Consider the following 14,323-nt stretch of genomic DNA (forward strand, 5'->3'; position numbering starts at 1 on the left):
AAATCCCCTATTTTAATAGTGACATTGGTTACCAGTTGGCTCTGAACTGACTGGTACTGCAAGGAAAGGCCCTCACACAGAACCATTTTCTCAGGCTGTAATGCATTGGTAACTGAAGGTCACAACCATGTTTGAACAACAAGGTCAAAACAAAACCGGAAAAAATCAGCTAACAACTGGACGAGGTTGCTATCATCCAACTTTAATAGAACTGTTCAGGAACCAAATCGGTACATGATAGTTTATCACTGCAAAAAAAAAAATATATATTTATATATATATATATCAACCAAGCTGTAACTGAGCAGAACCAAGCTGTAACCAGTTGGTAGTTCAAGGAAAGGGTTCAGCTTGGTACCAACCTGTGAAGGTTTGTGTGTGAATTCCTTTCCTGTATGAGAAATGTTTTAAAATATGAAGTGGTCAGTGATGAATACTTACTGTTAGGTGGGATTTCTCAGGTAGGGGAATCTCAAATGGAATATCAGTGTCCTGGAAGTCACTGTGATCTAACATGTCCAAGCTGCCCTCCTCTATAGCCTGTGCAACACAAATTGTTCAATACCTGTACATACCTCTGAATTCCATCTACTACATTAAATCTTCATCCTTTTCAACCTCTAAAGCACTTTTTGAGAAGAATTTATGCATACAATTCTTATGAAAATGGTGCTAAAATGTTTGTTTGTGTCACTACAGATGCAAGCTTCATAAAACGGTATCTCTACATCCCACAGTACTCTCAGAATGTTCAAAATTATTGGTTGCAGATGGTTTTGAACAAGGTTGAAGGTTTATGTTAATTAATTTGTTGTGTAACTAGGTTCAAGAATTTTTAATTATACAATTGCTGTCAGTTTTATGGGTGGAGGATACTACATTGCCCAGGTTGCTGAAAAATTTTTCCACATGTGACATACAGATATGCACAACATATTGGTGGAAGATAAGTCCGTCTTTGGTGAATGTTAGAATGCTCGGCCAACACTGGATCCCTATCTAAATTTTACCATAAACACATGGTGTAATACTGTTACAATGAGTTTTTCTTGAACAAATCATATTGCAGCCTTAATATGTGGGAAATATCCCTCTGACATTAACAAACTGGCCTTTAACATTTACCTAAAGCATATAGAAGCTTTAATACATGTGTGTGTTTGGATTCACAGGACAAGGGTACAATGCATGCTCCCATAATGTACATATAATCATAATAACAAGAAAATATCAATACCCTCACTGGCTGACTAATCTGGTTTAGCAGCAGAAGAAAACTACAACATTAAAGAGGTGGTATTTACATAAATATGATAATGTAAAATTCATGATCAGGTTCAGACTAAGTCAATGCGAACAGTTATTGCCAGCAGTGTGGCATGGAACTCACCTCGGTGACATCAAGATAACGGTTCAGGAAAACAAAAGCCATGTTCTCCCAGCCTACAGCCTAGAAAAGGAAAAGAAATTGAAAGTTACATATAAGCAAAGAGTAATCATCTCTCTTTTCAGAATTAAGATGTCTATATCTTCAAGGCATATTGATCATATCCATTAAGTTTACTGAACAGAAGAGGTAGTGAAAACTGTCATAACTGTGAGAGTTGTTGACCTAAACATAAAATCTTTAATACCTCTGGAACTACACAGTGGCCTAATAGCCTACCTTAATACATCATGCCAGCCTTATAGAAAGCTTTATCAGCAGAGATGATGTTTGTATGACGAAGTAAAGACACAGCCAGCAGTGAAACACCAGTTACATTACACAGCCCAACTTACAATTCATGCCATCCTCACAGAAAGCTTTATCAGCAGGAATGTCTGATAAAGACACAGCCATCTCGGTGGAACCTACACCAGTTACATCACACATAGCCTACCTTACACATCATGCCAGCCTCACAGAAAGCTTTGTCTGCAGGAATGATGTCTATATGATGAAGTAAAGACACAGCCAGCTTGGTGGAACTTACACCTGTTACATCACACATAGCCTACCTTACACATCATGCCAGCCTCATAGAAAGCTTTGTCTGCACGAATGATGTCTGTATGACGTAGTAAAGACACAGCCAGCTTGGTGGAACCTACACCAGTTACATCACAAATAGCCTACCTTACACATCATGCCAGCCTCATAGAAAGCTTTGTCTGCAGGAATGATGTCTATATGATGAGGTGAAGAAACAGCCAGCTTGGTGGAACTTACACCAGTTACATCACACATAGCCTACCTTACACATCATGCCAGCCTCGCAGAAAGCTTTGTCTGCACGAATGATGTCTGTATGACGTAGTAAAGACACAGCCAGCTTGGTGGAACAATACACCAGTTACATCACACGTAGCCTACCTTACACATCATGCCAGCCTCATAGAAAGCTTTATCTGCACGAATGATGTCTGTATGATGAAGTAAAGACACAGCCAGCTTGGTGGAACCTACACCAGTTACATCACACATAGCCTACCTTACACATCATGCCAGCCTCATAGAAAGCTTTGTCTGCAGGAATGATGTCTGTATGATGAAGTAAAGACACAGCCAGCTTGGTGGAACTTACACCAGTTATATCACACATAGCCTACCTTACACATCATGCCAGCCTTGTAGATAGTTTTGTCTGCAGGAATGATGTCTGTATGACGTAGTAAAGACACAGCCATCTGGGTGGAACCTACACCAGTTACATCACACATAGCCTACCTTACACATCATGCCAGCCTCACAGAAAGCTTTGTCTGCAGGAATGATGTCTATATGATGAAGTAAAGACACAGCCAGCTTGGTGGAACTTACACCAGTTACATCACACATAGCCTACCTTACACATCATGCCAGCCTCATAGAAAGCTTTGTCTGCAGGAATGGTGTCTGTATGACGTAGTAAAGACACAGCCAGCTTGGTGGAACCTACACCAGTTACATCACACATAACCTCCCTTACACATCATGCCAGCCTCGTAGAAAGTTTTGTCTGCAGGAATGATGTCTATATGATGAGGTGAAGAAACAGCCAGCTTGGTGGAACTTACACCAGTTAGATCACACATAGCCTACCTTACACATCATGCCAGCCTCATAGAAAGCTTTGTCTGCAGGAATGATGTCTGTATGACGTAGTAAAGACACAGCCAGCTTGGTGGAACCTACACCAGTTACATCACACATAGCCTACCTTACACATCATGCCAGCCTCGTAGAAAGCTTTGTCTGCAGGAATGATGTCTGTATGACGTAGTAAAGACACAGCCAGCTTGGTAGCCACACCATCCAAGGTTTTGTGGGTCATGGAGGCAGATCGAGTGCTGTAGTAATGAGCTATCAGCAACATGCTCTCAAACTCAGCATGCTGTGGACTGTTAGCATCAGGGGAGCTGGAGATGTTCTCACACTAGGCAAGAAACAAAATACAAGTGAAATTAGTAAGACAGGCAATGAAGTGAGCATAACTGCTCTGACCAGCGAGTTTTACCTAGTCACTGCTATTTGAGATTCATCCAAATGACATTTACAAAGTAACAAACAGGTCTAATAAAGTTCACAGTCTTGATAAATGACAGGATCCGCAAGCTATTAATAAGCAATGTAATTCACATAAGGTTTAGTGCTTTCTCAACTGACACATTTTGCTTCATAGTGATTGATACATCGACCTTACGATTTCCACTTAAGATGCATTTCACCTGAAAATTGATCAATTTTTATCAGAAAAACTCAAGTGTTGGCATCAAGGTATCACTTTAAGGCTATGTCTTCCTCGAATTGCATTTATACAGGCCAAACTACAGGTGAAATACAGTACATTACAGGTAAAATATTAAAGTTTTCAGGAAGTTTTCACTTATTTCACGACTGTCAGGTTTATACTTTGAATGGGAAGTACTGACTAAAAGTTCCATATGTGATAAATTTGTCCTAACATTCACATGATGTTGCAAATTTTACCTTCAAGGAAAATAACTTTGTGAAATTGTGCAATCAATATTGCAAGAAGACACTATACAAAGGATTCATGAAAAGTAACTCTAATATGAAGATAGTGTTTAAAATGGAAGTAACCAAAATGAATTAGGGGGTGGGAGGTGGACATATTTTACATCTTTTAATTTCACCTAATTTTATGCATATGGTCAGCAATTTTCATAAATGACATCAACAAAACAGCTGAGCATCCCTCATTCAGACTCTTCTCGCGTACAGCAGTTTTGACAGTTATCACCCCACTGACAACAAGCTACTCAATTCTCGGAATGACCAATGAAGCCTTCAGAAAATTGTTGTTTAAAAACATCCAAGTATAAGGAGGATTTTTCTATTTTATATGTCAGGAAACATCCTAAACAACGTATTAAAAAATAAAAACAGTTCATAAATCCTTTAACCCAATTCACTAAGAAGACTGAGAAAGCCAAAGACTGACCAGGTCAAAGAAGAGGTCACGGAGGTCAGCCCAGGTCCTGTAAGCTTCTGGTCTATTTAAATCCTTCAGGTGGACAATGTCACTGAAAATTCTCTTGTAGATATTGTAATTCTGTGGATAGAAAACACAACAGTTTAAATATTATATCACCTTCTTATAGCATCATAGACAACAAAATTAAGGCATTTATTTGGAATAATGACAGACAAATTGCCATGTCAGCAAATTGTAAACAAGGTAATGGTAAAAGTGATAAGTTTTAACGAATAACCACAATTGTTCAAAGAGGAAAATACATTATACACATTAACCATCTGTGCAATTGCCCCATATGAACATAGCATATCATGTAAAATGGCGAATGTTACAATGAAAACAGCAAATGACTTGTTATCTAATAGATGTGTGGTGTGTTGTCATTTACAAACAGCAGTTACCTGCAGATCATCAGGTTGTTACCTAACAGATGTGTGATATATCATAGATTACAGTCTTACTTTTGGATGAGTGTTTGAATGAATTAAGGAATGATTGGGCTTAAACACCTCACTTTTTATACGGTCATTAGGTGTGTGAGTCATTAGACGTGTGTACATATACTGTGTCTTTCTGTGGCAGGACGAGTCCATGCTGCCGAAGACACCAGACAAAACAACCCACGCAGTCACATTACACTGACAGAGGGCCATCCTGTCCTGTTTCCTTGCTCTAGCCTCTCAGTGCTGAGCACCAGGCAAGGTAACACCCATTCTGGGTCTGATCCCAACATCTGGACAGACACTCTAACCACTGGGCCACCAAAGCGGTACTGATGAGTGTTTGGTTACAAGTACCTAGCAAACGTCTGGTATTGAAGTTTACCTGTGGATTAGCTGCTGCTCCATACTTCACATAGACATCCAGGGCAGCTTGTGCCTTATCCTCTTTAATCAGGTTAGCAGCGTATAGGGCCACGTACTTGGCCAGGACTTGAGGGTTCTGAAAAGTACCCAGACCCCTCAAACATGTATCTATTAATTGTACATTCAAAGTCATTCAAAGAGCTTGCTTTCATGAAATAACTCTCAGCACACATTCCAAAAATTTGGTATATTCAATGCTTAGCCTGATTCCCCACTTTAACCAAATTCATCTGATTCTATTTGATTTCAAAAAGTAGGGGGAGTTTGCACCCATGCTTCTTTTCACAAATCCATAGCTTGCCCATGTGATAATTCACTCTGATTCAGTGCAACTACATACCACTTGCATAAGTTTGAACATTTTTACCTTTCTTATGGAAATTTAATCTTGATATACAAAACACACTCGCAAATATTGTAAAAAGATATGACAAAGCGATTACAGTCTCCAAAAAAAAATTTCAGTCAAGTTCACAAAGTGTCAGTGTGAGAGACTCCCACTTTGTTAGAGATACCTATAAGGGAGGTAACTATGTAGATACATGTACACACCTGCTGTTCAGCTGTCTCCAAGCATTTCTCCCACTGTCCTCTCTCCATGTACATATCCAAAGCTCCCATCACATCCACACTGGCCAGCTGAAAACACACAATTAGGGTAGTGAAATGACCAGGCCTGAGATTTAAAATATGATGACCACCATTAACAAGGCACCCTGTAGCTCAGTCATTAAAACGTTTCCTTGCCCCCTTCAAACAAAGGAAAAGTGCAAATTTTGTCGTTAGCAGATATTTTATGCTTCATCGTCTTGACATGAAAGAGTGAGTGAGTGAGTGAGTGCTTGGGGTTTAACGTCGTACTCAACAATTTTTCAGTTATATGACGACGGAGGAGTCCTTAGGGTGCATGTACGTGTAATGTCCCTCCTTGTTGCAGGACGGATTTCCACCGCTGTTTTATTTAGTGCTGCTTCACTGAGACGACTTACCAAAGGTAAGTAAGCCGCCCCGCCCGAGCCATTATACTGATACGGCTCAACCAGTCGTTGCACTATCCCCTTCGTGCTGAACGCCAAGCGAGGAAGTTACAACTTTCTCTTTTAAAGTCTTAGGTGTGACTCGATCAAGGATTGATCCTGGATCTACCGGTCCCGAAGCGGACGCTCTAACAACTGTGCTATCCGGGCCGGTGACATGAAAGACTGTAAATGACCTATCATTTCACCCATGGGTATGTTGCTCATTTTCTCAGGCTTCTATTAACCTCAGCAGTGTTATGAGGTTCATGTACAATGTACCTGTGGTAGGTAGGATGAGTGCAACTTGCAGACTACTTGCATAACACTCTATCAAGTCTTTTAATGCATTAGCTAAAACTGCGCTCCAAACTGCCCTCACAAACTGTTTTTCCACCAAAACATGATCTGTTCACATAACATACAATAGTACTTACAGGTACTCTTCAGTGTTTGGTTCTGAGCATTATAAACCTTTTTATAATCTCTCTTTATAAAATGTAAAGGAACTTACCGCATCAGCTTTTCCTTGATTCTTCAGTGAATCTTTGTACTTCTGGTCAACATAGTTTTTCATACCTATACAAATATAGAACAATATAGAACATTTGAATATATCACAGCAGAATACACCAAATTCATTCTACCGAGTTACTGTTCCCAAAATGTAGAGACAAAGTTATCTCCCAGACATCCATTACTGAGTTATCTCCTCTTTTCATATCTCTGTCACAGAGAGACAAAGGCCTACATACAGAGGTTCACCCAAGCCCCACATCAGTCTAGTGGATATATTTACAGAATTAGGCTACATGCCAATCCAAGAATACTTGGGCAGATTTCCTAACATGTGACATTCACCAATAACATTCATGGGTTTACTATACAAACACAGAGAATTTGAAAACTGCAGCTGCAGTCAGGTACATATTATATAGCTTTATTCATTACTATTCAGTGAAAGCTAACCTATTCCTCTACCTGCGCTACCCACAACCCCAAGCGTCTCACCTGGGCTCCAATTCTTTGGCCACCTTCTTGGCTTTGTTCCACTCCTCTGCAGCAATGAACATGTCTATGGCTTCCTTCACTAAATCTACACTCAAATAGATCTCAGCAGCCTACACACATAACACAAGATACAAACATTCAATGCAAATCCAAGGGCTGTTTTACTTTTCAAATTTTTTTAAAAAATAAAAAAACCTAACCATACATGTAGGTCAGTCCACATCCTCAATAGCCCCTTGAAGCTAATGTAATTGGAATTCAAGGCAAACCTGGTTAAGTTTGGTACAATAGTTTTTGAAATATTGCATATAAGGTTACAGTCATATTTATGACTATGATAGTTATATGATATTGTCAAGAAAATGGACAGAAGACTGATCAAATGATTGATCAGTGTTTAAAGACATGTTCAGGAATGGACACCTGAGCTTCACCCTCCTGACTTAATAATCAGACCTCTTAGGTCAAGGGCCCGACAGTGGTAGCAAGCCAGTGTCTTAACCATCTTAGCCAATGATACACCATGTTATGAACCAGTGTTATAACCCCTGACAACTGGTCCAGATTCTGACAAGTCAGTGTTGTTGACAAGAGGAGGTTGGTTATGTGCAGAGTAATTGTTTCAAACTGTCCCAATTCTCCGACACAACATGTACTGTATACTGGACATGAACTATTTATAAGTTTACAAGGAGCTCAACATGGCTACCTGAATTATTGCAGACATATCCAGGTTCTTAGAAGCAGACTGGTCCCATTGCTGTAATACTTATGATGCAGCCTAACTAAAACACCATGCCAAAGACACCAGACATGATGCCCCACTGATGCACAATACACTAACACTTGTCTGACCAATTCCTGGCTAGTATGTACATGTAGGTGTTTATGCTGAGCATCTAGCCAAGGACAAGGTAGGCCTACCAACTAGAGCACCATGATTGCAAATTATCCAGTCTTGCATCAGAATTCTTCATGAGGAAATAGTAAATACTATATACATGTAAATGGAAACACTTACTGTGTTGTATTTGCGGATTTCATTCAGCCTAGGTCCGACAATCTCAGCCACAGTGACAGCTTTGTCCATTCCCAGGAACTTCAGAGCCAAATCAGCAGCCTTTGGGGAAAAACAAAACGCTTTATGCTGATCTTATCCTTTTTATTTAGCATGTTTTTACTTTTTCATTGCCCTACATTTTTCATTTAATATGCCTTGCAGTTTTGACAGGAAATGATATATATCAGGTGACACAAGCTAGTTTAATCACTCTGAATGTATGTTGACCACAACAAAATCAGGTGATAACCATGTGTTTTAATAAGTGATGGCATTTAACAGCATACATGGAGTTTGAAGTTTCACAACACATGCACTTAGGGAAATATTTCAATTCTGACCTTTGCCCAACACTTTTCGAGGACGCTAATATCAGAGGTGACAGTGGGTGTGACCTTGAGAAAACACTCCACGGCTCTGGCATATTCTGCTGATGACTCCCACTCTCGCGCCTGCTGAACCAAGGCTTCAGCACCCCTGACAAAAAAAACATCTTCATGACTGGCATGGCCAAAAAATAGTCAGAAAAGGTATTTATTTATTTATTTATTTATTTGATTGGTATTTTATGCTGTTCTCAAGAGTATTTCACTTATACGACAGCATTATGGTGAGAGAAAACCGGGCAGAGTCCGGGAAAAACCCCACGACCATCTGCAGGTTGCTGCAGACCTTCCCACTTACTGCCAGAGAGGAAGCCAGAATGGGCTGGACTTGAACTCACAGCGACCGCATTGGTGAGAGGCTCCTGGGTCAATACACTGCGCTAGCGTGCTAACCAAATGAGCCACGGAGGCCCCCTCAGAAAAGGTAAGACTTACATTTAAGTGCACACAAAAGCATGTTGCTACCTCTCTTTCATACCATACAGTAGTTTTTCTTGGAGAATTGTAGCAGAAGTGTTACTATAACGACCCCAGCCGTGTGGGATATGAACTTTTTGCTCTTGATTTATTCGAGTTCATGTAATTTTTTGGATTGGTGTTTCATGCTGTACTCAAAAACGTTTTACTTTATTTATGACAGTGATGAGGAGAGTACTAGTGTCAGGCCCCAGGATAAGAAGCAGTCTTAGACTTAAGTCAGAGTCTAAACTTTAATTTAAGCGCTAATTTTCAATTCTGTAATGAAAGTCTAGGTCAATTTTTAATATTAAAATAAAAACTCCTTCCACTAAGTTTGACTTAAATATAAGACAGTTTTGTGATCTGGAGTAAACCACCACCCTTCTTAAGGAAAATGTCAAACATTTTAGCTTAATTTTGACGTAGAATCTGCAGCAAGACAGGGTCCCTGTTGCTTTGGACAACACTCATTTATTCACTTGTTTGTTTGTTGTAAAACAATGCTTTCAACATTATGTGGGTAATTTCCTGACGGTGTCTTCATCAAGCAGGCAAATCTGATTGTCAAAATGTTTTATTTTGCAGCTGTAGTGCTCAGTTAGTCCCAGGTGGTTATTTTAGTTCCTCTCTTTACACCTGACTAGTGGCGTATTACCACCACAGCGACTACCTATGATAAACCATACGCCAATTCAACACTCTATGGAGACACGAGATATGAGATTCCATGTTTCCAATGTATGTTAACACCTGCCATGTCAATACATGTGTGAGAACAAAGCAGTATTCTACTAATCCCTTAATGAGGAAAAACCCAGACACCCACTTTTTGAGACATGTCCACATTTCAACTTAGGACCCAACCTGGGTCTTGTGTTTACACGGCAAATTAACTCAGTCAGTGACTGTGGAGACAATATATAAGAAGTCATTAGAGACTTGTCTTGTGGGACATGTCCTACCTGGTAGTCTTGTCTGTCATCTCCCTGTCATATTCATCCTGTAGCTGGGGCAGTTTGTTAGGCAGGTACTCCTTACACACCCTCAATGCATCCTGCCACATGTTTACTTCCTGAAACCACCCATACCCACAATTACAGACAACACACACATATTACAAGCAGATGGCAGTCAGATCACTGACAATGGTGGATATTGCAATTACATGTAAAGGCATATGATATACTTGGAGCTTTTAATACATACATATACATGCAATCATTCCATGCTTGAAAATTTTCAACTGACTGGTTCATTTGATTGCTGTTAAAACCCCCAATCCAAAAATTTTTCACTTGTACAATTGCAATCGATTTTATGCCTAAGGTAAACCCCTCACCTTTCTCAAGTTACTGATGACCTTTTCACAGCTTACGGGTTTACATGTACACGGCTACAGTGGTTTCCTCTAACTATAATATACTGATCATCACTGTATACAGTGAAGAATTCTTCAGTATGGTGTTTATAAATAACAATTAAAATTTTTTCAACATCCCACTTTGTTGCATACAAATATGCACACCATACTGGTTGGAGAGAAGTGGTTTTCAACGAATGTTAGACTGCATCAACAGCCTCAAGGGCATTGTTGACGAATCATTTTCTAAGTGTTAAGATTGAATTTTCAATTTAAATTTTGTTGTTACTAAATGTATGGTCTTGTTTGGCATTCTATCCCCCTCCCTTTTGAACTGATTTTACTTTACCCAAAACAACAGTATCCACTTTCATTGGAAAGACCAACTGATAACTCAATGGGGAACCATCGAATGATAATTCAATGGGGGGACCACCATATAACTGACTGTTAACCATATGATAGCTCAGTGGGGTAACCACCATACATGTACGATAACTCACTGGGGAAACCAAAATATGGTAACTCACTGGGGAAGCCACCATATGATAACTCACCAGGGGAACCATGATAACTCAATGAGGAAACCATCGTATCTCACTGGGGTAACCACCATATGATAACTCACTGGGAGAACCACTGTATGATAACTCACTCGGGAAGCCATGATAACTCACTGGGGGAACCACCGTATGATAACTCAGTGGGAGAACCACCATATGATAACTCACTGGGAGAACCACTGTATGATAACTCACTGGGAGAACCACCATATGACAACTCACTGGGAGAACCACTGTATGATAACTCACTGGGAGAACCACCATATGATAACTCACTGGGAGAACCACCATATGATAACTCACTGGGAGAACCACCATATGATAACTCACTGGGAGAACCACTGTATGATAACTTCACTGGGGGCACCACCATATGATAACTCACTGGGAGAACCACCATATGATAACTCACTGGGAGAACCACCATATGATAACTCACAGGGAGAACCACCATATGATAACTCACTGGGAGAACCACTGTATGATAACTTCACTGGGGGCACCACCATATGATAACTCACTGGGAGAACCACCATATGATAACTCACTGGGAGAACCACCATATGATAACTCACTGGGAGAACCACCATATGATAACTCACAGGGAGAACCACCATATGATAACTCACTGGGAGAACCACCATATGATAACTCACAGGGGGAACCACCATATGATAACTCACACTAAAATATATTTAAAGCTGTATTTGATTGAGCAATCGTGACAACAAGGTCAAAAAGCTTTTTAATGCTGAGTAACTTTTCCCTGTCGAAGTGTCTTACCCTGTAGTACTTGACAGCCAGTTCTGGCCTCTGTGCCCTGAGCAGGTAAGTCTCAGCTTTAGTGTAGTCTTTCTCATCGAAGGCGAAGCGAGCCTGTCCCACAAGCACATCAGCCACAGAGTCTCGGTCGTGGGCCTCAGCTACTCTCTGTGCAGAGTCCCAGTCCTGACTGTGGACATACCTGGTGACAAGTAGATCAGTGTAAATCAGATTCAAACACACCACTTCCCTCCTGTCCATGGTTAAGCCCTACTGAGCCAGTGGGCACCCCTATACAACTCAAACTTAACAGAAGAGGTAATTACCAATGGAAACATGCCGTTATCCTCTGACAAAAGGAAGCAAGTGACAAAACCATGTTCTAATATTTTGGTAATACACTTTATTTCTTGTATCCCTTCACAAAAGGAACTCATCGTTATTCTTATGTTACTGGGGTATGCACCAAGCATGCCAGGAAAAAATGATCTGTTTCATGCCATCATGAGTTTACAACAAGTTAAAAGGAGTTTTCTCATGTTTTATGTATTTATCACCTGCTTCCTTTTGACCGATGATGGCAGCAATGCATAGTTTTGATAGTATAGTATTTCATAAGGGAAGGAGACCTGTGTTTATAATAATGCAGAATGGCTTCTCTTGGCTCTGGGCTATCAGTACAAACTACTGGGGAAATGCTGAGAAGGGCATGAGGAATTGTATACATACATGAGGACAGCCTCCTTGGGCTTGCTGCCCTAATAAACTCCTGCTCAGCCTCCCTAAACTTGCCCTCATCCTCCAGGTACATGGCGTGCTTCAGGTACAGCTCTGGCATCTTCTCCTTCATGGCAGTGTGGGCCAAGTCAAATGCAAACTCAAAAGCACTGTAAACACAGAATGTAAATGCACTCGACTCAACTACTGTGTGACTCAAGTTTTTAGACCAATTGGAGTAAACCTCATCACTAAAAACTGCTCTCACCTGAAACATTCAACGAAAACTATGACTGATAAATATGCATGTACGTGATTAAACCTTGAACAGCAATGCTTTATATGCATGATGTGTTTTGTTCTGACCTGAATTTAATACTAACAGCCTAAAACAATAAACTTCATGCAGGTAAAATCTTGTTTTACTTGGAGACTCACCGAATCGACAATCACCATGGTTATTCATTTGATTGATTTTCAATGCTCATTAATATTTGACTTATGCAATGTTGTCAGTTTCATGGGTGGAGGAAAGTCTACCTGGGGTAAACCACCAACTACTGCCTGGTGAAAGAAAAGTGGCCTTCAATGAACGATAGACCTCACCTATGGTCAATCAGCTATGTTGACCACATCTTGTAACGGTGGCCCAACAGGCAGTGACAGTGGAGGAATGGAAAAATCCCCTGTCTAAGGCAGCGACTGAAACCATATCTTCAACATATTTAAGCTGCCACATGTGTTCAAAGTCAGTATTAATCAGCTCTATCCATTGCTCTTCTCTACAGCTCTCTAGCCTTCACATAACATGTATACATTATTCTACATACTGTACACAGCCAAGCCAACAGATCAGCAACATGTTCATGTAAACCTCTGATCATCTACACAAAACACTGTGTTGAATGAAGAGGAACTATGACAACTGCAAAACCACTACTGACCAGTTTTCTGCGGCATACTCAATGGCAGACTCCAAGAGACCAAACTTATTAAGCAGTTTGACAGCAGAGTCACCCCCAAGACTCTTGGCCCATAGGTATGCCACCTGTTTGGCCGCGTTAGGACCACCTTGACTTTTGGCCACCTGTAACAAGACAAACAACATTAACCTTTAAAATATTGGACTCATGTTTTATACCAATCGTTTTATCAACACCTGGCTCAAGTTGGCACACAAAGGAAATTGGACTCCTTCACATCTTGGCAAGTGTGAGGGTCTGGCTGGTTGAATGTGAATTAAAAATTAAATCAGGTTGATTACTTATGAGACCAGTCTCGTATTAAAATATACCACATGGAAATTAGTCTATCCTGGAGTCAATACAGAGGTACTCTTTACACATTTCATGACCCTGACAAACTGAACCTGTTGACAATGCTATGGAACTTTATCATACTTATTACACAGTTGTTTACCACACCACAGAGCTGGGTGAGTAGACATGCCTCACCCTGTATGCCTCATCCCACATATCATGGGAGCGGTACATGTTGACAGCAGCCTTCCAGTCCTGTGCTTCCAGGAAATAGTGCTCTGCCTGCCTCAGCTGACCATCAGCCTCCAACTCCTGGACAAACACAACATACGAACACCATAATACATGTACTTGTACCTGAGAATGTATAACCAATTTGTAGTGTCAGTGGCAACTGTCAC

The 14,323-nt window shown here is 40.4% G+C and overlaps 1 protein-coding gene across 1 annotated transcript in view; it reads right to left on the reverse strand.

Moving 5' to 3' along the window:
• Positions 1–28: 28 nt before the first annotated feature.
• LOC135470845 (intraflagellar transport protein 172 homolog) overlaps positions 29–14,323 on the reverse strand; it is a 43,761-nt gene continuing 29,466 nt past the window's right edge. The window contains 17 exon segments of the mRNA XM_064749892.1: positions 29–112; positions 442–540; positions 1,391–1,450; positions 3,183–3,398; positions 4,428–4,538; positions 5,289–5,405; positions 5,882–5,968; positions 6,860–6,924; positions 7,343–7,466; positions 8,378–8,476; positions 8,758–8,893; positions 10,224–10,333; positions 11,968–12,148; positions 12,676–12,700; positions 12,703–12,833; positions 13,608–13,750; positions 14,118–14,234. Of these exon segments, the coding sequence (XP_064605962.1) occupies positions 29–112; positions 442–540; positions 1,391–1,450; positions 3,183–3,398; positions 4,428–4,538; positions 5,289–5,405; positions 5,882–5,968; positions 6,860–6,924; positions 7,343–7,466; positions 8,378–8,476; positions 8,758–8,893; positions 10,224–10,333; positions 11,968–12,148; positions 12,676–12,700; positions 12,703–12,833; positions 13,608–13,750; positions 14,118–14,234 (1,905 nt within the window).

The sequence above is a fragment of the Liolophura sinensis genome, chromosome 7 (genome assembly GCF_032854445.1).
Source record: "Liolophura sinensis isolate JHLJ2023 chromosome 7, CUHK_Ljap_v2, whole genome shotgun sequence".
NCBI classification, from domain to species: Eukaryota; Metazoa; Mollusca; class Polyplacophora; order Chitonida; family Chitonidae; genus Liolophura; species Liolophura sinensis.